The sequence below is a fragment of the Sceloporus occidentalis genome, unplaced genomic scaffold (genome assembly GCF_023333645.1).
Source record: "Sceloporus occidentalis isolate IW3139 unplaced genomic scaffold, rSceOcc1.0.p SCAF_5, whole genome shotgun sequence".
Classification (NCBI taxonomy): Eukaryota; Metazoa; Chordata; class Lepidosauria; order Squamata; family Phrynosomatidae; genus Sceloporus; species Sceloporus occidentalis.
This window is the reverse complement of record NW_028316985.1, coordinates 33,869,832-33,894,061: the sequence shown is the minus strand read 5'-3', so window position 1 is coordinate 33,894,061 and position 24,230 is coordinate 33,869,832. Positions and strand designations below refer to the sequence as shown.

The following is a 24,230-nucleotide window of genomic DNA, read 5'->3' as shown; positions in this document are numbered from 1 at the left end:
CATAAAGGTAGGGAAGCAAAGGAAGAAAGAGAGAGTAGTCAGAAGAGGAAGCTAAAAAAGAGGTAGAGAGGAGAGGATTGAAAGATACCTCACTCAATTTATTCAAAGGTTGTAGAACATCTCGTTCAAGGGCCATTTCAAACTCAGCAAGTATCCTGGCTAGCATACTCTGGATACAGCAGCTCATTTCTAGAGCCTTCCTGTGAGTAAGATAGGAAGACAGTGTTATGGTCATGTCCAAAACCTGAGCTAATTTCTCTCTGCTACTGTGGGAAATGGGGAGTGTAATGGCAACTGGTGGGGTGGCAAATCTGGATTTACTTTGAACACATAATCCAAGCTGTTGAATCTATTTTAGAGATAGGGTTCTGCGCCATGGGCAGTTCAGTTTAAATCCCAGAGCAATTAACCACTCCACTGGCATGAGAGCTGTCAGCTAACACTGGAAGGGCATACATTCGCAGTAAACTCTCAGTCTTTGGGGGCATGGGCAAGCTGCAGCAAAGGTCAAAGAGTATATTCCTCTTCCTCCTGCCAAGAATATGCTCTGCAAACCCAGACTAGCCACTAGTGACTACACAAAAAGCTATACAACTTCCCTCAAGAATGAGAGTTTCAAGTAACTGAAACTCACTTAGGGAGAGGTGCCAGCTTGGAAATATTACTTTTTTGAACCACAGTGCATAGAATTCTCTTGTCAGTAATTCCTCTGAACATACATGCTGGGAATTCTAGGAATAGAGGATAAATCAGTGACTGTGACCCAAAATCCTTATGCTGCTTGGTATATGTTCTGTGTGTAGACCCTTTTCTCTACTTGTGATTAAGTGTGGGTTCAGCAGAGTTTGAAAACATTATTTGGTGGATTACTAGAATTCCCAGCCAGTATGGTCAGAGGGATTACTGACAAGGGATTCTGACCAATGTGGTTCAAAAAAATAACATTTCCAAGCTGGCACCTCTCCCTAAATGGGCTTCTGTTACTTGAAACTCTTGTTCTTGAAAAAAGTTGTCATACTTCTCTGTAGAGATGCCCAGGTGTAGAAGGCTATATGGTAGCTTAACAAGAAGCAGCCTCTTAAACAGAAGCAATAACGTGACAGTCAGAGGTCAGTGCTGTATGGCTGCTTCCAAATGAGGCTTTTATTGTGCAATCTCATTGTTTTGCTCATAGAATTGTGCATTCAGGTTTGCAGCCCTTCCACATTTTCTCTCCACAACTATCATCTTTCTCCATACCAGAAATAATCCATGAAAAGAAACAGGATGGATTGAGTGCACACAGCACACAGTTGCCAGCATGACACACACCCCTCTGAAAGAAGCATCCAATGTTTCTTTTGTTACAGACTACATCTGGTCCCCTATTGCTATGCAAACAAAATGAGCCAAAGGATGTGTCAGCATGCCACCCTTAACACACCCGGTGTCATCCAATTTCAAAGCTAAGCAGGGTTGTGCCTGATCCCTGTTAGGATGAGAGACCACCAGGGATTTCTAGATTTGGCTAGGAAGGAATCCTGTGGGAAACCCCAGAAAACCACTGCCAGTCAGATTTGACAATACTGGTTTGGATAAGTGATTCCCTAACTCCGGTCTTCCAGGTGTTTTGGACTTCAGCTCCCAAAATCATCTTGGTCAATGGTCTGGTATTCTGGGAGCTGAAATTCAAAACATTTAGAGAACCAAAGTTTGGGAACTATTGGTCTAGATCAGTGGTCCCCAAACTGTGCCCTTTAAGAGATTTTGGACTTCAGCTCCCAAAAGCCTCAGCCATATTGGTCAATAGTCTGCAATTCTGGGAGCTGAAGTCCAAAATGCCTTAAGGATCACAGTTTGGCCTAAATGGAGCTATGGTGTGACTCCATATGAGGCAGATTCCTATGTGTAATGTAGGCCCAGTATAGACCGGCAGGGAGCGGCATGTCCGTGCCGATTCTAGGGTTCCAGAGCATGCACCAACCACACACTACAGAACCCTAGTCCGTATGGACTCAATCATCATGGCGGCCTCCTGTCCACACGGCGGCCACCATGATGATGTCGCCGCCGTGCAGTGTCCGGACGTCACTTCCAGGAAGTGATGTCACAGCAGCACTCTTTCCCCTTTACAGCACCACTCAGAGTGGCTTCTTTTTGGCAGTGCGTTGGTGCCATGCAGTGCGGCTGCTGTGGCACCAACAAGGGGGAAAGACGGGCAGCATGGAGCCGGCCATCTGTACCGCACCGTAGATTTTATCCTTAAGATTTCCTTTCCAGATAAAACACAAAGCCAAAGCAGATAATGTAAAGAGCGCCTATGAACCAAAAAGAAAGGAAATTCAGTTTGCTTCTTTTCTTTTGTATAAGGATCAGTGGTAGCCACTTCATGAAATAGGAAGATACCACCTTTTTTTTACACTACACTATTACAATACTATGATTTCAGTTTAATAGCCATGGCAACATCCTATGGAATCCTGGGCTTTATAATCTGGTGGGGCACTAGTGGTCTCTGGCTGAAAATTCTAAATATCCCTCTCCAAATCCTGCAAATCCCAGGATTCCATAAAATGTAGCCATGGTAATTAACAAGGAATCACAGAGCTATTACTGTGTATTATGAAATGGGCCTTTAAAAGGGTATCTTATTATCCTAGTCCAATACAAAACAATTTAATCAGGCTAACTGCTGCAAAAGTGGTTCCTGATTTAGAATTCAATGGTGGTTTTGCAAATGATTGTGGCAGATTAAAGACAGAGATGGTTACCTTCATGTGACCATAAGAACCAGCAACCTGTAATATATTTTGCCTGCTTATGTTGTACAGTTGATCACTTTATATATGTCTTAATCCATTAAATGCAGGGATTCTTACCCAAGGCTGGAATCCGTGTCAAGCTCCTTGAAGCTTTCAGCCATGGTCATGGATAATGCCATCAAGGGCAACTTTTTCTGTAGAAAATGAGAATATACAATGAGCACACAAGGTAATTTCCTGACTCAGAGTGCAATACAGCTAGTAATGAGATCTTACAAAAGTGACGTCGGGTAAATCTCCCAGCCAGCATTTTGGACCACAACCTAAATTCACCAGCCATTCTGGGCTACAACTCACAGAATCCCCCAATCAGCGTTTTGGATTACTCCTCCCCCAGCTATTTTTGGATTATAATTTGCAAAATTCCTTAGCCTGTGAGATTCTGGGAGCTATAGTTTTCCCCTCCCCTGAAAAAAACCAACAACACGAACATCACAATTTTTCCAGAATTCTTATTGAGGGCACTGCCTCCATTCCATACCCTCCAACCATTCTGATTTGGCAGGGACAATCCTGATTATTAATCCTCTGTTGTCCCATTGTTTCAGCTATTTCTAAAATGTTCCATTTTCCCTCTCCTCCTCCCATTTTTCCTGTTAGGCCTCAGCTTACTTCACTTGCTGAAAACTGAGTTCAAAATGCAAAAGTAGTCTGTACTTTATTAACTTAATGGGAGAAGAGAGAGGACCTCCATCTTGCCTTTCCCAATACGTTCAGGTAAAAGTAAACTGCTGCTGCATCCCTTTGCTTGTGTGGCCTTCTTCATTAATAACTGTTACCATCTTGACCACACTCTGAGGTTTCTAGGCCACATGTGTCTTGAGTTTCATCCATTAAATGTTGGAGAGTATGTCGTTCCTGAGAGCCAGCATGGGGCAGTGTCTTGAGTGTTGGACTACAACTCTGGAGACCAGGGTTCGATTCCCGGCTCAGCCATGGAAACCCAATGGGCAATATCGGGCAAGTCACATACTCAGCCCCAGAAAACTCCATGAGTCCAAATGTCTTAGGGTTGCCATAAGTTGAAAATAACTTGAAGGCAAAGAACAACAAGAAGATGTCATTCCCACCATCTCTGGTATGGAATATCAGACTAGGAAAACTCTTACAGTGTATAATTTTATTGTGTTAATCTTTAGAATGAAAAGACATAAGCACTGCTACTTACCACCCGTTTGTCCATGTCTGCCCCGTATTGACCCTGGAGGCAAGCCACAAGTCTCTTGTGCACATTGTGTGCTGCACGCTTGGCTGGCTCAATTCTCTGTTCAATCTATCGAAGACCAGGGATGGATGGGATGACAAGAAACAGTTGAGTACAAGAAAACAGGAATTTCTTTTAGCTTTATATGTTTGGGGTTTTTTTGTATGTAGAAGAAAGTGGACCCTGGTCAGGGTGACCAGAGGCCTTAACTGCAAAGGAAGAGAAGGCACCACAAAATGTAGGACATTACAAAATAAAAGCTAAAAACACTAATATAACTATAAATTAATTTCATATAGTATATTTCCAGCTATATTACATGTACTGTATTTTATTATTTATTCAACTGTATTTTTTTGATGAACAGTGGCGGGTTCCACACCACCAAAAAGTACATGCTTGGCACGTACTAGGGTTAGGAAGGGGCTTCCTTTCTGGATGCCCCCAACCCTAGTACGTGCTGAGCACGTACAAAATGGCAGCGCCCATTCTACATGGGTGTCGCCACTTTGACGTAGCAGACGCTTAGCATCCGCACGTCGCGGTGCAGAAATGACGCTGCAAGTGCACCATAGGTGCCTTGCGGCATCATAACTGTGCCGCAAAAAGAACCCGCTTTTTGCGAGTTCTTTTTGCTACGCCAGGAAATCGTGCGGTTTGTCCACTGTTGTTCCCTGGCGCAGCAAACATGGGCGCCGGCAGAGCGCTCTTTTTGGGCGCTCTGTAAAGCACCTTAGCTTCATTAAAATGCCTTGTTGGCTTGCAATATACTTATAGAACTGAGCAAGATGAATGCTTAAAACTGTACTTTACTTGACTGAATCTACAATTAAATTATTCCTTTCATATGTCCATTGTGCTGAAATTAGGGGAAATAATTTTCAACATTTGCATTGTGTCCCCAAGTGTTCCACTGCCCAATACAGTTGGCCCTCCTTATCTATGGAATTTTTATTCACGGATTTAAGCATCCACGGATTGAAAATATTCAAAGAAATTATAAATTCCAAATAGCAAACCTTGATTTTTCCATTTTATATAAGGGACACCATTTTGCTATGCCATTATATTTAATGGGACTTGAGCATCCATAGATTTTGTTTTCCATGGGTGATCCTGGAACCAAACCCCAGAGGATAACAATGGCCCACTGTACTACGTTTGCTGTCCTTTTCCCATCTGGGAAACAAACGCACTCTGAACTCTGGGGGCAGGTTTGTCTTCTGCTGCTGCTTCTCCTAAGAAAAAAGAACTTCGGAAGGATCCAGCTTATCTTCCTATTTTTCAATGAGGACAGATTGCCAAGTAGATGCATTTCTCAAATGGGAACAGCAGCTTGTGTTAATTAGTGGGCTTCTTAGTCATGCTCAAAATGGAGGACATTTTGATATTCCTCCTGGACAGAAGGCTGAAATGTAGGACATGTCCTGGAAAAGGAGGACATTTGGTCACCCTGACCCTGGAGGAACAGTGTCTTTGACACAAGAGAGGTCTTTTTTTCAGCTAGGAAGTAAACTGGTGTTCATCTTGGGCTTTACTAAGGTTTTTTTTTTTTTTAAATAAAGACTTTCCTGCATTTAAAACAGCTCAGGGGCCATACCATTTAAAAAAAAAAATCACAGCAACATCCTATTAATCTTCTTTTGTAGTTTTTTTTCCTTTCCGAGAACTTCTGTACTGTTGCAAAGTGAAATGTCTAACTTCTATTCCCACCTCCCATAAGATTCTTTTGAAAAATCTGGCAACAGAACCAGAAATGTTCACTTTTAAAAATTAAACAAAGCACTTAACACCATATGTGAAGACATGTAGGCTACGGTACTATACACTGTTCACAGGGAGGGCTTTGAAAAGTTGCTTTCTTGTACGATAACTATATGAACACTGATTCCCAAACTCTTGTCTTCTAGGTATTTGGGACTTCAGCTCCCTGAAGCCTCAGCCATCTTGGCCAATGATCTGGAATGCTGGGAGCTGATGTCCAAAAAACCTGCCAGAGTATGGGAATCACTGTCCTGGAACATGCTCATCTGGCATAGCCAATGCTGGTTGGGGAAGTTCTGGGAGCTGTAGTCTAAAAACGTAACTCACCTAAACTCTGCTTATAGGTGTGTTCTGTTATATAAACTCTTGTACATGGGAGAGTTCCAAGTGAAAGACAATGACATCAGTCCACACACCCTCTCCAGTAAAATTCCATGAATGAGGCAGGGCAACTGCAAGCTTAAAACTTCATCTGAAAGCATCTAGTGTCTAGAGTTGCCAGAGTGAAAACCAGAAAGGGTTCCTGTACCCTTAAGGGTTGGGATATAATAAAACATGCTGTTATTGTATTTTATGGATATTTTTAGCGTAAGCTGCTTCGATCGTTTGGAGAAGCGGGAATACAAATAAATAAATAAATATATTATTATTATATAAAAATGTTGCTTGTTCCCTAGCTGTGTGAATTCCAGCTAGTTACCTACCTACAAGCAATACCACCTGAAATTCCCTCTGTTACATAGCCATTAAAGGAACAAGAGCCTTCTCCAGTTTTCACTCTGGCAAACCCTAGACACTAGGTGCATTCAGATTAATTTTTAATCTTGCAGTTGCCCTGCCTCATACATGGAATTTTACCGGAGAGGGTGTGTGGACTGATGTCATTGTCTTCCACTTGGAACCCTCCCATGTTTTTCCAATGCTTCTTCCATTAAGGAGGAAAACCTGGAAAGCTTCCAATGCCTGCTGATTAGAGTTGACCCAAGATATTTTCTTGCCAGCAAATTGCCCCTTCCATACATATCAGTGTTAAGAAGCACAGTGTCTCAAGCCAGTCAAGTCACTTGGCACCTCAGGCAGAAAAACCTCACATTTAGCTCTCCAAATCCTGGAGTGGGAGTAAGAATACAAGAATAGCAATTTGCATAATTAATAATCTGCTCCCTCTTTTTAATAGCCCGCATCTGCTGCCTGAGAGAACCCCCTCACCATACCTAATGAAAAGCTGGTCCTGTTTTTAATGGTTAGTGCAAGATGCCCATCTACAAATATCACCTGGGCTGCGTATGCAGAATATGTATGAACAGAACACATGCAATTCCTCACAGAAAGTAAAAGCTGAAACTTCCTGAAGAGTAATCTTGTGGCATGTTAAAGTAGAGACTAGCAAATTTCATTTACCATAAACTTTTGTGGAGTGCAGCCCACATCTTTAAAAGTATGAAGAGAAACCGTAAGGGCCCTATCCTACTATGTTTTTATAGTGCTATATTCCACTTTAACTGTCATGGCAACATCCTGTGGAATTTATAGTTTAGTGAAGCCCAAGAGCTGGGAATATAAATCTGCAAATAGAAATATGATATTGCTATGACAGTAAAAGTGGAATAATAGCGTTATAACACTGTTGTGTGATAGGGCCCTAAGTATTCAAGAAAACCATGTACTTGATCTTTGGATCATGGCCTAACATTTGCTAGTGTCAACAGCCCCAGAGAGATGTGCTAATGAAAGGAAGTACATCTCTCCCCTCATAGTTACCAAAACTTTCCCCAAAACTTCTTTTCCTGCTCACAAACTCTTTCTGCTCCATAGCTGTCTATACTCATCCTCCTTTTCTAATAATCATCATTTAAGAAATCTGAACTCTAAAGCCCAAACATGACTTTCAGATAAAGCATTGGCGGCCAGCCATTGGAGAGTATGTCCAACATGTCGAATTGAAGGGATGTGATGAGTGCTATCCCAGATATTTAATCTCAAAGTTTTATATGTGGGCTTGGTCTTTACATTGCTGAGCTGAGTCTAGAGTCAAAGAGAAGCAGAGTTCTGGAAAGGCAGTGCAGGATGGATTCTATGCCATAGCTGGGCCAGAATCTGGAAATGCTTCTAGTTTAGACAACTATCTGAATCCTCCACCTAGCATGGGCACTAGCCATCCCAGCTGGAGGAATTTTGGGAATTGTAGTAAAAAAAAGGAACCTTTGGCCTGGTACAGACTGCCAGAAAGAGGCAGTCTGGAGCCAATTTTAGGCTCAGGATTGCAGAGAAACCGCATATTCCTGAGCCCCACTGCGTGGTGGCAGCGCCATCATGGAGTGGCCCCATCCATACGGGGACCGCCATGATGACGCAAGCATAGCGCAGCATCCTCACGTCATGGCTCTACGCTTGCGTTGACATGTGACATTGTGCCAATGACGCACTCATAGTGTCCACCATGTGCACCAAAAAGAACCCACTTTTAGAGGGAGGCCAAGCGGTTTGACTGATGTGACATCCCTCAGGAGGAAAAATGGGTGCCTCCAGCCCGCTCTTTCCGGGCGGTCTGTCAATCCCCTTTCATAACTCAGCTTCTCTTCAGATGTCTGGTTAAGGGAATGATGTACAGTACTGCTTTATCACACTAGGGGGTAAACAGGATTTAACATTTCCTGTTTAACTCTCATTTAAATCCTATTTGCCCCCTAGTGTGATAAAGCAGATTGTCTCAGACACAGAATCCATTTTTGAGAATAAAAGTAGCAGTGGTGTTAACAGGAGCAGCAGTGGTTACTGTTGCTGTTGATAGTGATTTATTTATGTCCCAAGTTTTTCCCAATACTGGGACTCAAGGAAGTTTATAAATATTAAAACCAATTGTTGTCATTGTGGTGTGACTTCAAGTCATTTTCCAACTTATGTCAACCCTAAGGTGAACCTATTATAAGGTTTTCTTGGCATGATTTGTCCAGAGAGGAGTTTTCCCTTGCCTTTCCCTGAGGCTGAGAGAATATGACTTGCCTAAGGTCCCCAGTGGGTTTCCATGGTCAAGTGAGGATCTCCTGGAGTTCCAGCCCAGAACTACCATTTTAGGTCAATATTAAACCTACAAATTAAGATACATACAAAAATCAGTGAGACAGATTCAGTGAGACTGAAATTCTTCTGTTAATTCTTGAGATCTCCCAGGATTGCTCTTTCAACTACAATAAAGTCTGTTGCTCTATGAAGTAAGAAAGACATTTCTCGCTATTGTAACAACATCTGGATCTTTCTAGAGAGTTGAAGCCTTTCCCAGATTGTTCTCTGACTCAGATGTAAAGCAAAGGAAAAAAAACTCTACCCAAAGACAAGGGACTCTTTCTCTCTGTGACTGCAGGTACAGGTAAGCACATGCCCACAGATCAAACCCACGCCTCACCTGCAGCAAGTCTTCAGTCAAGTATTCAGCAGTTTCTTGGACTCTAAGAATGAAAGAGCAAAAAGCAGAAGAAGAAAAAAGAGGAGTCACAGATCCACAATATATATTTGCCTGCTACTTTTTAGTATTTCATTTGTAGCTGCAGATGGCAGGGGGAAATTTGAATGCATTTATTTGGAAATATCACCCACCTTTCTTCTGACATTGAATGTAGGGTTACACTCGTCAGGTTGCAAGACAATCTCCCATCCAGATACTGACTACATGCAAGCTTATTAGATAAACTATGGTCAAAAACACACTGCAGAAATAATCCAGTTTGAGATTGATTTAAACTGCCCTGGCTCAATGGTAGGGAATTCTGGGAACTGTAGTTTTGTGAAACATTTAGCCTTCTCAGATGCCACAATAAACTACAATTCCCAGAATTCCCTAACACTGAGCCAGGGCAGTTAAAGTGGTCTCAAATTGGATTATTTCTAGAGTGTGTTTTGGACCTAAACTGGTTGCTTCACGTACGCTTGAACCTGGCAAATTTGCTTTGAAATATAACAGGGATGTGAATCTTTTTTAAAAAAATAAATGTTATTATAAACATTACATAACAAAAAAAATCACATAACAAGTACAATTAAACAGGGATGTAAATCTTAACTTATTTCATTCCCATATGCAAGCAAAAACATTTCCACTGAAAAATATCAACAAGAATACAAGAGGTTCTTTGCAATGGCTGACTCCTATTCATACTTTCGGACTTACTTAAGGAAAATGTGTCTATGCAAAAAATACACATGGCTTTCCTGAGCTCAATAAAAAAATGCACAAAAGAAATATCTTGTTTGTTTTTAATTATCATGTCTCCTTCACAAAACATATTGCTGTTTGCACACAAAACATGTTTTCTGCACAGGAAAACTACATATGATACACATTTTCACAATTTTTTTCACAAAAATTTCAAAAATTTGCACAACATGCATTAATTTCTGCAATTTCTGCAAATACACTGATTCTTGTGCAGAAAAATTACATGCAGTTTCCTTGTTCAGAAAACACATTTTAAGAGATAGCAAATATACTTTCTGCACAAGAAGCAATGTCCCCAGGGAGCTGGGGATGTTTAGCCTGGAGAAGAGAAGGTTAAGAGGTGATATGATAGCCCTGTTTAAATATTTGAAAGGATGTCACATTGAGGAAGGAGCAAGCTTGTTTTCTGCTGCTCCAGAGAACAGGACCCGGAACAATTGATGCAAGCTACAGCAAAAGAGATTCCACCTCAGCATTAGGAGGAACTTCCTGACAGTAAGGGCTGTTCGACAGTGGAACAAACTCCCCCGGAGTGTAGTGGAGTCTCCTTCCTTGGAGGTCTTTAAGCAGAGGCTGGATGGCCATCTGTTGGGGATGCTTTGATTTGGATTTCCTGCATGGCAGGGGGTTGGACTGGATGGCCCTTGTGGTCTCTTCCAACTCTATGATTCTATGATTCTTTGCTCACTTTGCAGTGTGCTTTGTGCAACATATATTATTTAGATACAAATATACTGCCTTTTCACAAGAAACATTTGTTTTTGTCTGAAACCACCATTTCTGCACAGGAATCTACTTCTAGATGTGAACAAATTAATTTTCCTTAATAAAGTCCTGAAATGAGAAGACTTGCATGGCTGTTCTCCTTTTTTCTCAATGTTGTGTTTTGGATGTTGAGACACCCTTTTTACTGAGGATATGAGTATTTGCAAGTACTGTACATATTCATGTATAAGTCTAGAAATGCTAGTTTAAAAAATGGACCCTCAAAAAACTGGGTTGACTTATCCACCAGTCAATATAAGTATCTTAACTCTTATCCACAAAAGGAACTATCCTCTTGAAAGGCAAGAGCTTAGTATGTATATCCCAGGAGAACCTAAAAGAAATACTGATCCCCTGTACTCTATCTACTGGACTTTTTAAATGCCAGGGCAGAAAAATGGCAGCGATGATTCTTTGGTGCTTGATCTCAAAGAAGCACCAATACAGTAGAGATGCTTCTTTGAGGTTCTCCCAAGACATACTAACTCTTGCTTTTTGCCACTGTTACTCAGAGAAAGGGATGGTTCCTTTTTTTTTTTTTTTGATGACTGAATACTGTACCTTAGCTCTTGCCTTTATATCCTTTTTGACATGTATTCATTTTCTTAGCCTCACCTACATCCACGGCTTGAAAATACTTTAAAAATATACAAATTTCGATAGGCAAATCTTGATTTTGCCCTTTGATATAAGGGACACTGTTTTATTATGCCATTATGTTTATGGGAACTTGAGCATCCACGGATTTTGGTATCCTCAAGGGGGCCTGGAACCAAATCCCAGTGAATAACAAGGGCCACTGTAGTTCATTCCTTATCTATCCAGCCTTTAGGGTGAGCACAAATGCCTACAGAATTTTGTTAGTTCTTTGACATTGTTTTTCTTTGCTTAATCTTTTACTTCCTTTATTACAAGCCTCTACATTTTACCCTAGACTTATCTAAGGGTCAATGGAAAATCCATAATTTTAGCCTGAACACCTACCCTTGACTTATACATGTGATCAACTTACACACAAGTATATATTGTATTCTTCATATCCTTGGTATAAAGCATCATTTATTTTACCTGCCCTCTGTTTTGTTTCATTGGATGTAACTATGACAAAAAGATGTGCTAGGTTGTATTGTTATTTTATGTTTTTACATTTTTAAATGCAACATCATGAAAGAGTTTGAAGAATGTATGTCTGTCCGTTTGCGCAAATTATTTATCAGATCTGTAACCTGTATTCCTTCTGAGGACCTGAGGGAAATATACATGCAGGATCTCCTGTTTCACCCTTGGGAAATCTTTGGGAAGAAAAAAAAAATGAAATCATTCACTCAGCTCATGCAAGCTTCATGTTTATGTGCAGATTTGTACCTAACATTTTCTTTTCCAAATCCAATATTTGGTACCGAGATATTATTTTTACATGTATATATAGTGAAAAAATCGGAATACTTGGAAGGGCAGCTGTAAAAGAATTAGATAAGTTCCTCAAGTGTTACAGATAGATTACTCAGTACCAAAGTAGGATCATCCATACCATGGTATTTTCAGTTTCTGTGTATGGTTGTGAATGCTGGAAAATGAAGAAACCTGACAGGAAGAGCATCGGTGTAAAATGTGGTGCTAGAGGAAAGTTTTATAGATGCCATGAACTTCAGAAATGACAAATAAATGGGTCCTCAAACAAATCAATCCTGAATTCCCAGTAGAAACCAAAATTACTAAACTTAGATTATGTATTTTGGGCATATCATAGGAATACATGAGTCATTGGTAAAGATAATAATGCTGGAAAAAAAGATGGGGGCAGTAGAAGAAAAGGAAGATGGATTGATTCTGTTCAGAAAGCTATGGCCATAAATTTGCAAGGCTTAAGCAGGGCTGCTAGATATAGGACCTCTTGGAGTTATCTTATTCATATGTCAACGCTGACTTGACAACACAGAACAACAACAAATAGATCACAACTTGGAAGTGTTAATTCTGGAGTACAAATAGACATACTGGCTAGCAATTCTGTAATCTGTAATCCAGAACAAGCTTTTTACAGCTCTGATATAGAAAGGTGTGGTGTTATGGGTTTCATAACAAAATGTGTGTGTGTGTGTGTGTGTGTGTGTGTATAATGTTATATACCTACCTTTCTCATAAAAAGGAGCCCACTTCCAACTAGAGCATTTTCACTATTGTTTATTTAGTTCTTTAAAAAGATGAAAGGATATGGTGGCTCACTATTATTATGTCCTTACAACAAAAGAAAATAACCCAAACAAAAATGGTAGCATTTGGCTAAAACTCCTGACCAGAAATTATACTTTTATAATGCCATGGAAGCTTCGATGTAATAACCATAAAACCCCAAAAGTGTCATGCCAGAGGCTCTGACACTCCAACCTAGGGCATCGAGATAAACAGAACCCACTATTAGTGAAATCTTTGGCTTTTACTCTGAAAATTACATAATCTTTCCCGGGTGCTGACCCTTTTCTGACAACAGGATTCAGTAGCCACCATAACTCCTTTACTGCACGGAAACCCAGAACAGAATCACTACCCTACTAATATGGAATTCATTAACTGCTAACACTCCTATTCCTTTTCCCATGTGGAATTGCAATGGATTTTTCATACTATCACAGCATACTGTGAATTTTCTAGGTGAATATCCAGTTATGTTCTGTCAGTTCCAGTGCTACTATCTTACATCTTTTATATGGGTTGTGGGTTTGGACATGGTTTGTGACTTATCAGAGAGCTCAATCTGTCATGGCTTGGCACTTTACCTGGGTGATTTTCCTCCTACCATGCCCAGAAAAGTATGTAAAGCTGCTGAAAAGTGCAGCAGTTTTGCTCCTCACTGCTCCCCTAACTCTCCAAAAGGGCAAATTAGCCAAAAATGAAACTAGAAGTAATATCATATTGGTTTCATTTTGGGTTTCATACAAGGGTGTGTGTGTGTATGTATGAATAATCATCCTGCCTCCGACATATCAAGCGTGAAACAGTTCTAGAAGCCAAGATGATCAAACTGAGGCTGTCATATTTTGATGCTGACCACATCATGGGAAGGCATGAATCACTGGAAAAGGCAATAATGCTGGGAGAAGTTGAGGGTAGTAGAAAGAGAGGAAGATCGCAGGCCAGATGGCTACACTCAATTAGGGAGGCCAAATTTACAAGACTTGAGCAGAGCAGTGGAGGACATAGGGTCTTGGAGATGTCTCATCCACGGGGTTGCCATGAATCAAGGTTGACTCAAGGACAGTTAACAGCAACAACAACTCCAACAGAGGAAACCACCCCCCCAAGTCTTACTAGAATGAAGCTGAAAAAAATCATTCATGATTATTACTCATTTATTACTGTATTACTGATTGCCATGGTAGGAACTTATGGCACTTGGGGACTAATGGCATAGCAGTGTGACTGGGAATTTATTGATGGGTTTCCTTATAAATGAAAGGGTGCTCTCTAATCACTCTTCAGTGGCACAGCTGCATCGAGTCAGAGGCAATGTTGTGTGATACATATTGCCAAAGATGCTATGTTCCAACTTTAATTGTTGTTTAAAAGCTGCGTGTGATCCTTAGAATCACTCTTAATTTGGAATTGATTACTTATCAATTCAAGAGGGTAGAAAGCAGAGGAGAAACATTAAAAAGTGGATAGGCTAACCAGTAAGGTGTAGTAGTTTGAGCATTGGACTGTGACTCTGGAGGCCAATGTTCAAATCCCCGCTCAGCTATGGAACCCCACTGAACAACTCCACTGAACCCCACACTCTCTGAGCCTCAGAGGATGGCAATGGCCTTAGGGTTGCCATAAGTCAGAAACGACTTGAAAGCACACAACAACAACAAAACTGGTTTACATCCTAAAACAAAATAACTTTTAATAAGGTTAGGTGACCCTGAAATTTTCTGAGAATTGTTATATAAGGGATACAACTATGCAAGATGATATCCCAGCTGCAGATTTATTATGCTGAAATGCAATCCTACATCTACTAACCTGAGAACATGTAATAAAAAAGAAATGAAATTATTCTCTCATTATGTTATAATTATACTGTATCCTAGTCGTGACTTTGTTACTGGAAAAAGGAATGAATTACGAGTAATTCATTTATTTGCATTTGTATTTTTCTTTGTAATGTTACTTCTAAGCCTTGAATATGCACATTGAAATGGTAATTATTGTTCTGCTTAACTACTCTTACATCAGAGACAAGCTATTGTATTCCTAGGTGTTTTCACAACAGAATAATTTTATTAGTACTATTCAGATCTAGCACTCTTTTACCTTGTTGCTCATTTTATTCTCCTTCATGTGCCATATGTTTTTATTCTGCTGGTTTTACCATATACTGTGTCTAATCTCTACACACACACACACACACACACACACAGTTGTCCCTCTTTTTCAAGGGGGATCCATTCCAGACCCCCTTGCAAAAATGGAATTTCGCTTATATTCAAGCCCCATTGGCTTGAATATAGGCACAGGAGGGCACTGCAGGTGCATGCACCATTCTTTCCCCCTTCGTTCGTCCCTCATGCATAAGCGAGGGACATGAGTTCAAAGACGGCAAGAATGGAGGGAGGACTATATATATATATATATATATATATATACAATTTTTTCATATATTACCGAGATCATTTTTGTAATTAGGTCTAAAACTATAGTAATTACACACACCCCAATCATATTTTGTATATGAGATGTTTTAGGTATCCATGTATATTAAATGGTTTTTAAATGAGTCCAAATCCAAACAATCTCCATTATAATTTAAAGTGTTTCTCTGTCTGTTGTTCATGCTACACAAATCCACCTGCTCCGTCATCCAATCATCAGACTTACCTAATGAGACCAAAATGAAGACCATAGCATATTTTGGATCTCATCAGTAAACTACTTTGGGTATCTTCTAAACCGGTGGTTCCAAGTCTTTGGTCCTCCGGGTATACTAGACTTCAGCTCCCAAATTCCTTACCTGTAATTTCTGGAAGGGAGAAATAACCAGAGGACCAAAGTCTGAGCAATAACCTCAGGTTTCTCATTTTTTGCTCTCAAACTCACATTTATGAATTGATCATGACTAAACTCAGTATTTAAGCATAGCTTGACATCCCAAAGCTTTTGTGCAAAATTGTAAAAAAAAAAATGCTGGGTTTGGTCGATTATGTGTAGAACTTTACATGAAACAGACTTTAAGGGTTGTAGGTGCTTCTACTTGTGTTTCCTTCAAACCAGAAGCAAAGTCATCAGCATCAACACTAGCAATGTGGGGTAAATTTTCAATAACAAATAAAATGAGCACACTAGCTCCAGCATCTCATTATTCGGGGTTGGAAGCAACAAAGTTCTGCTGGGAAGTTTTTACAAACTGCGGTGGATCCAGATTAATTTAGTTGCACTTAACCTTCATTGAAATCAGTATGATAGTTATGACTTGCCTTGGAATTAAGAACCAATAAGCCTATATCCAGTCTATCATGTTCACTTGGGAGATTATTATTTCTCTTGTGTTGTTCTCAGTAGATTTAAAACATACTCTCTGTCTGTCCCAGTTTCCCTCTCTTCCTTCCACTTTCCCCTTCATCCTCTGATTGCTTCAATTGTACTAAAGTGAGTTCAAAGTGTGAACGTAATTTGTACTCGGCTCATCAATGGGGAGAAAAGATGAAGGGGCAGAATCTTGCCCTTCCCAGTAGGCTCAGACAAAAGCAAACTGCTGTACTCTCCCTTAGCTTGTCTGTCCTTCCTCATTAATAACTTTTGCTATCTTGACCACATTTTGATACTGGCTGGCCACATGTTTACCAGATTTCTGCAGTGAAATATTGCAAGGTATGTTAATACTGAAAGCAAATCACATAGTGCAGCTTCCTTCACAGTGACCTATTTGAAAAACACTGGCAAAAATGACCTAGGTGAGTAACTGCACTTTCTGTGAAAGTTCCTCCTTGCCTGTCCTGGTGTGAGATGAGTTAACAAACAGCCTCTTGACACATCCACAGCAACCACCAGACAGGGAAGACGGGAAAAACAACTCTGGGCCCATCTCAGCAGAGAGCCCTGCCCTATTTCTGCTCATGTCATTCCCAGGTGTCCAGAAGAATGTCAGAAAAGAGGCAGAGAGTAGGTCAGGGTTAGGGAATTGGCCCTCCAGAAGGCCAATGTTCTTGTCCACACTGGGTAGGGCTGAGGGCATGGGCAGTTGATGGGTGGAGAAAATGAGACGATATCCCCTACATAATTTAAAGATGAAATATCCCTCTGATTGATCCACAAGACACCCATAGTTGATGGGCATTGTAGGCAAAATATTTAGAGGGCCAAATGTCTGTCTCCCTAGAGAAGACCCAACAAGGAAGAAAGCAGTAGTGCTGAGGAGTAAAAATACTAAATATATCTGCCCTTGGTATCCATGGATTCAACCATCCACAGTTTGAAAATATTCCAAAAAGGTATAAATTCCAAAAAGCAAATCTTGAATTTTGCCATTTTATATCAGGGAGACCATTTTGCTATACCACTGTATTTAATGGGATTTGAGCATCCATGGATTTTGGTACCAACAAGGGGTTCAGGAACCAAACTCCAGTGGATACCAATGGCCCACTGGACAACTCAAGGAGAGACTCCATACCCCGCTAAACCCTGGTTTGGACCCTTTTGTGCAGGGATGTTTGAGAAGTGGTCCCTTAAGACAGGGGTGAGCAAGTATGGTGGGACTGGGATGGGGGCCACATTCAAGGATATGGAACAATCTGAGGGATGAGTGTTTTTTATGGTTTAAGGCCTTAAGTATCTCCCCTATGGATGGCTGCCCCCACCTGCACATTCTTTGCTTAGCAAAGGGGCTAGTAGCCTCAAAAAGGAAGAAAACAACCTGGGTCTCAAAAGAAGCATCTTTTTGCATTGCTAATGAAATTTAAATTCTATTTCCTGGACTTTTTGACACTTTGTGTCCCAGAACCAACATGGCCAGAGGGAGCAATGGCCTGCCTTCCTGGATATCCCTCCCTACTATCTTAATAATAATAGCAATTGTTACTATTATAATAGTATTATAATAGTAATAATAGTAATATTATAATAATAGTAATAAAAACAGCAGCAACATCTTGACAATATGCAGGACTTTGACTAACATCATCATATTTTTCTTCTCTTGTATTATTATTAACATCTTTTTCTGATGAGGAAGCCAGTGGAGCTTCGAAAGCTTGGAACATGTATTTTGAACATTTTGGTTGGTCCCATAGGGTATCAGCCAACATTTCGTGGATTTGGGATGTTATTGTATTTTGCTATATGGACAACTGATTTCATACAGATCACTGATACAGCGGGGGGAGGCTCTCCACTCCCTCCCAGCAAAGGAAGAGGATGGGTGAGATAAATATGTGCATGATGTATCACACCCAGGATGATTTGTGTAGAAAATTAAAAAGTTACTTTTTGGACTATAGTTCCCAGAACTGCCTGTAGGATTCTGGGGGTTGTAGTCTACAAGGCAGTATTTCCAAGCTTTGTATTTTCAGCTGAATGGGCACAAGTGGATCTAGCAAACTCTAGATTTTTTTTATACCAGTAGAAAACCAGAGTTCACACCAAGCTATGGGCTTGCTGTGTTGTCTGGAATCAACCCAATATGGCAAGAGGAGAGAGTAAAATTCCAAGACAATACTCAGATCTTTCTGTTATAAAAAGTAACAAATAAATCTATTGGGAAACACTTTTAAACCATCTAAAACGATCAATATGAAAAGTGCAACAGAATATCACTGTATGCCCCTTTAATCAGCACCTACCCATCTTTGGTTCTGATTATAACCTGTTTTGCAGATTTCCCTCCATTCTCCATTTGAACTACTTGACAAAAATGAAATACAACACTTGACTCAATCCATTTCTTATTAACCTAAAAACATCCACATTATTAATTGATGCCAGATCTTGAACCCAATTTAGAGGCTTGAGCATGTCCAGATTTTATCTCAGGTTGGAATATATGTGATTTCCACTATTCCAAGAAAGCAATATGTGTAGTATTCCCATTCCACTGATATCAGTTCCTTAATGGCCCAGAGGAGTTATTAAACATTGAACCAAGGTTGTGTGAGACACAAATGCACAGGCATGAATAGCTGCAGCCCAACACAAGCACAGAATGTGGTACTGAACACAGCACCTATCTGAGTACAGTTGGTCCTCCATATCCACGGATTAAACCATCCATGGCTTGAAAATATTTTTTAAATATATAAATTAAAAAAAAAACCCTTTGATTTTGCCATTTTATGTAAGGGACACCATTTTACTATGCCATTGTATTTAATGGGAATTGATCATCCATGGATTTTGGTGTCCACAGGGAACCAAACCCCAGCAGACAGCAAGATCCCACTGTAGTTTAACTTTCAACTAAAGGAAAGAGTATCTTTCTGTCTCTTATCACTGTACTGTAAAAGTTATGGATCATCTCAAAACAAAATGGAAGGTTAGCTGAATTTAGTCTTTTAACTATTCATATTTGTATCCCATCCCTTCCCTGTGGAATACTAGATGGTGAGCTATCACCTTATTTTTACAACATTCCTGCAAAGTGGTTTAGGCTGACCGAGTATAACCTAAAGTCATCCAGTGCATCATCATAGCGAAGCAAAAATGGAGTAAGCTCTCTCCAGCTGAAACTGAACACTAACCAGTCATGACACTGGACTGGTGAAGGGTGTGAGTACTCAACCGCATACCCATGCCCTCCTACTTTTCAACAGATGATAATACCAGAATGTGGTTAAGACGGCAAAAATTAATGAGGAAGCACATACAGGGTAGGAGGAGCTGCAGCAATGTGCTTTTAGCTAAGCCTACTGGGAAGGGCCAAATCCTGCCTCTTCCTTTCCTTTTCCTTCCCCCCTGCTGAATTAATTGAATGCAGGCTATTTTTGCACTTTGAACCCTTTTTGCAACAACTGAAGAAAGTTGAAAAATGTGGGAGAAGAAAGAAACCAGGACATTTTGAAAACAGCTGGAAAAGTGTAATGACAGATAAATCAGTATGGTCAGTAATGTCCCTGGGACAGTTGGGGGGGGGGGGGTGCATGCCTTTCTTACCCTCATTTAAAGAACTAGAATTAAACTGAATGATAGTAAAATTGCAGAATTGTGATTTCTTGATGAAACAATGCCACAGAGAGAATCCAAACTTATGATTATAGGGGCACAGTGCTCATTCCAGCTACAAAGTAGTTAGAACTTTAAAACACTATGGGCTTTATCACACAGGGACAATTGGAAGTATAAACGGTGATTACCCTGTGCAAATTGTGCATTCACAATTAAGATTTTCACATGACCTCACAATTAAAGTGCCTTTATCCTGGGAATATCCCATGAAAATCGTGCAATCGCGATAAAGGTTTTCACACGATGTTGTGATGGAAAGCAATTAAAGCGCTATTATCCCAGGAATAACCAGGCAATAAACAGCAACAAATCATTCACAGGAAAATCCCATGAATGATTTGTTGCTGTTTATTGTCTAGTTATTCCCTGGTTATTCCCAGGATAATGGCTCTTTTATGTGTGTGAAATGTTAATCACATTTTAATCACAATTGTGCAATTTTCACGGGATAGTCACCGTTTAAACTACATATTTCCCCCTGGTGTGGTAAAGTTCTATGATCTACCTCATAAATAACTGGGTCTTCAGATGATGTTGGACCACAACTCCCATCATCCCTTACCATTGGTTAAGCTGGCTAGACATCAGGGGAATTGCAGACTCACAACACCTGGAAGGCCACTTGGTCAATGATTCTGGGCTACCAAATATTTAGACAGTTGAGTTGGAGAAAACATAGCCTGTTATCTCCAAGTACTCTCTTCCCTATTTTTTTGGCTCAGAGGTGACAAGCAGGTTACAAGAGCCTCCAAGCCCCCCAATTCTGAATGTTTAAAATTGGTGCTGAAAAAATGGCCATAGCAATGTAGGCAGATTTAAACACAAACTAGTGGCGTCACACTAGGGGTGGCATCACTCAGTAAAGTAACACATGGTGCCATCCCCACTGACCTCCTCCCATACCACAAAGTACTGAATCCTTAATAATGTTTTTGTACTAATATTACTTATAAATCGTAATTCCTGTATATCACAGAATGCAATGGCAAATGGTGTGACAAAAGCAACCTGAGGCCTCTCCTTTCTTCTCCCTCTGAGCCTCACCCCATTCAGCCCCTCTATCTCTTCAGCATTTTAAAGGGATGGAGGCAAACACCACAAGCCATTTCTGCCAAAAAGGGAGAAGTAGTGTCACTCCCTATTAGGGTGTCACCTGGTGCTGCCTGCACCCCCACATCCCTAGTGATGCCCCTGACACACACATACATGCACATACATACACATGCAAATGCTGACACACAAAAGCTGGTTTTCAGATAAAACTGAAACCAAAAGTGACATCACATCACTTCTGAATTGGTTAAGATCTATTCCTATGGCGTGTCAAAAGGGTATAGAGATAAAATCTGGTCCTGGTGCAGTTGCCCACCCCTAGTTTAGAATCATATATTCTCCCACTCCACCCCCAAATCTGTACCTTGATAATCAGGCTTTGGCACCCACAGACATCATGCCTTTTTAAGAGACCTCTTTACTCAGTTACAGTGGTGGTCAAGTGGAATCAATAGTGGTGGATAAAGATGTCTTGGAAAAGTAATGTTTTGGGACTAAAATGTCTAGGCCTTGCATGCACTGCAGATATAATGCAGCTTGACACCACTTTAAAATGCTGTTAACGCTATCTTATGGTATCCTGGGATGTGTAGTTTCACAAGGTCTTTCACCTTCTCTGCCAAGATTGCTGGTGGTGCCCCACACCAATCCCAGGGTCCCATAGGCTGAAGCTACAGCACAGGGTGCATCTACACTGTCAAAATAATGCAGCTTGACACCACTTTCAGTGCCATAGCTCCATCCTATGCAAGGTGACCAGATCCCCTCCTTTTCCAGAACGTGTCCTCCATTTCAACCTTCTGCCCAGGAGAAATTCCATAATGTCCTCCATTTGAAGCCTGACTTAACAAGTGTGGATTTATATTTATATATGTGTGTTTCTATCTTTTATTTTGGAATGTCCTACATTTTGTCCCCCTCTTGAAGGTGCATCATTTTGCAGTGCCTTCTCCTCCTTTGCAACTGGGACATCTGGTCACCCTGATCCTATGACATCCTGGGATGTCTAGTTCCACAAGGCCTTTCGCCTTCTCTGTCAAAGATTGCTGGTGGTGCCTCACAAAACTACCAATCCTAGGCTCCCATAGGCTGAAGTTAAAGCACACTGTACAAACAATGCATCTTGACACCACTTTTAAGTGCTATAATTCCATCATATGGGATCCTGGGATGTCTAGTTCCACAAGGTCTTTTCCCTCCTCTGTCAAAGAGTTCTGGTGCCTCACAAAACTACCAATCCCAGGCTCCCATAATAGGCTGAAGTTAAAGCACCCAAAAGTGATGCCAAAGTGCATTCTCTCTGGAGTGTAGAAGATGAACCCTAGAGTTAGCACCCTAGAAATCCCATCGCCTGGAGCCATGGCATTTAAAGCGGGCTCAACCCGGATTAGCTCCCCAGCCTTAATGAGGAAGCCTGGGGACTCCCACTAAAACACCTGGGAGGGACCCCATCTCCCCCAGCCCTGCTCTGGATCCAGTGGTTTCCCCAGGCTCCCACCACAGGCGGCATCCGCACTGCAGAAATGATCCGGTTTGATCCCACTTTAACTGCCCTGGCTCAGAAGCCAGGGAAGCCTGGGCATGATGCAAGTTCTCTCTTACCGTCCTCCTCCTCCTCCTCCGATGCCCGGGTGAGTGAGCTGCTGCCGCATCCGATTGAATTGCCTTTTCATCATCTTTTGGGGAGGAAAGGTGCCAAGAGTCCCAGCCAGAAAGGACCAGACCCAGCAGGGGCCAGCAGCTCAGCCCCCTTTTAAAGCCAGCCAGCTGCCCTGGCAAGCAGCATCCTTCCTCTTTTGCCTCCTCTTCCTCCTCAACAGCAGCCTGGGCCCCCCTGCCTTCTCCTAGCCATTTTCTGCCTTCCTCTTCTCCTTCTCTCCTTGGGTTTCTCTCCTTCTTGCCTCCTTTGCTGTGACTCCTTCCCCTCCCCTTCTCCTCCCTCACCCACTTCCTTCTCTTGCACTTCTTCTAGTTCCCCTTTGCTCAGGTTTCTTGCTACTACTCCCCCCTTTTTTCTAATAAGTTTACAGCCTCTCCCCAGCTTTTCCTCTCCTCCTCTTTCTTTCTTTCTTTCTTTCTTTCTTTCTTTCTTTCTTTCTTTCTTTCCTCCACTACCTTTCCTTCCTTCCTTCCCTTCTTTCCTCCACTACCTTTCCTTGATCAGGTAAGATCTGCCCTCTGGTTCTCTCTCTTTTTTCTAAGTTTACAGCCTCTCCCCAGCTTTTCCCCTCCTCCTCTCCTCCTCCTTTCCTCCCCCCCTTTCTCTTTCTTTCTTTCTTTCTTTCTTTCCTTCCTTCCTTCACTACCTTTCATTTATCAGGTATGATCTGCCCTCTGGTTCTCTCTCCCTTCCTGTCACCCTCCCATTAAAAGAAAGAAAAGAACAGAAATCAAGTATAAATAACTTCAGGCTAGCCTTGAAGGGAAAAAATTATTACAGCAAACAGGCAGCAAAAGCTGCTTCTGCAAGAGCTGTGTGGCTAGAAGACTTCCTACTTTTGATTTCTTTCTTTCTCTTTCTCAGCTGAAATTATAGGTTGACACATCTTGGGTCACACTGAAAAAGCAGCTTGAGGTCTAAGCCACACTGCAGAATTAACCCGGTTTGATCCCACTGTAACTGCTGTGGCTCCAGGCTATGGAATTCTGGGAATGGTAGTTTGTTAGAGGCACCAGAGCTTTGGGACTATAGGAGCTTTAGATCCAAAATACACTGCAGAAATCATATTATTTGAGACCGCTTTAACTGCCCTGGCTCAATGCTAGGGAATCCTGGGAATGGTAGCTTATTGGGTTACCAGAACACTCTGGCAGAGAAAGCTCGATGTCTCTCAAAACTACAGTTCCCAGGATTCCCTAGCATTGAGCCTGGGCAATTAAAGCAGTCTCAAACTGGATTATTTCTGCAGTGTGTTTTGAACCCTAGGCTGTGTCTGCACTGCAGAATTAATGCAGTTTAACACCACTTTTAGCTGCCATGGGTCTAATCCAATGGAATCCTGGCCCTTGCAGTTTGTTGCAGCACCAGAGCACTCTGAGAGAGAAGGCGAAATGTTTCACAAAACTATAAATCCCAGAATTCCATAGCATTGAGTCATGACTGTTAAACTGAGGCCAAGGTGCGTTATTTCTGCTTTGCGGATGCAGCCTAGGTCAGGAAGAGAGTTGGAGGGATGCAGAACAGAGTTGGGGCAAATGGATCCCTTCCAGATCTTTGGTGAGAATCCCAAAG

At 41.3% G+C, this 24,230-nt stretch overlaps 1 protein-coding gene across 4 annotated transcripts in view; it reads right to left on the bottom strand.

Annotated features, from left to right (window-relative positions):
* SH3BP1 (SH3 domain binding protein 1) overlaps positions 1 to 23,197 on the bottom strand; it is a 44,107-nt gene extending 20,910 nt beyond the window's left edge. Inside the window, exons 1-5 of one of the 4 annotated variants that reach the window (XM_089528125.1) lie at positions 22,601 to 23,197; positions 9,173 to 9,215; positions 3,970 to 4,074; positions 2,859 to 2,935; positions 89 to 200 (exon numbers count right to left, since the gene is read on the bottom strand). In XM_089528125.1, the coding sequence (XP_089384251.1) occupies positions 89 to 200; positions 2,859 to 2,935; positions 3,970 to 4,074; positions 9,173 to 9,215; positions 22,601 to 22,674 (411 nt within the window). In that variant the 5' untranslated portion in view covers positions 22,675 to 23,197. Of the gene's footprint in view, positions 1 to 88; positions 201 to 2,858; positions 2,937 to 3,969; positions 4,075 to 9,172; positions 9,216 to 15,607; positions 15,682 to 22,600 lie in introns of those variants that run through there. The other 3 variants (XM_089528126.1, XM_089528127.1, XM_089528128.1) reach the window with 3 other exon arrangements.
* Between the last annotated feature and the right edge of the window lie 1,033 nt (positions 23,198 to 24,230).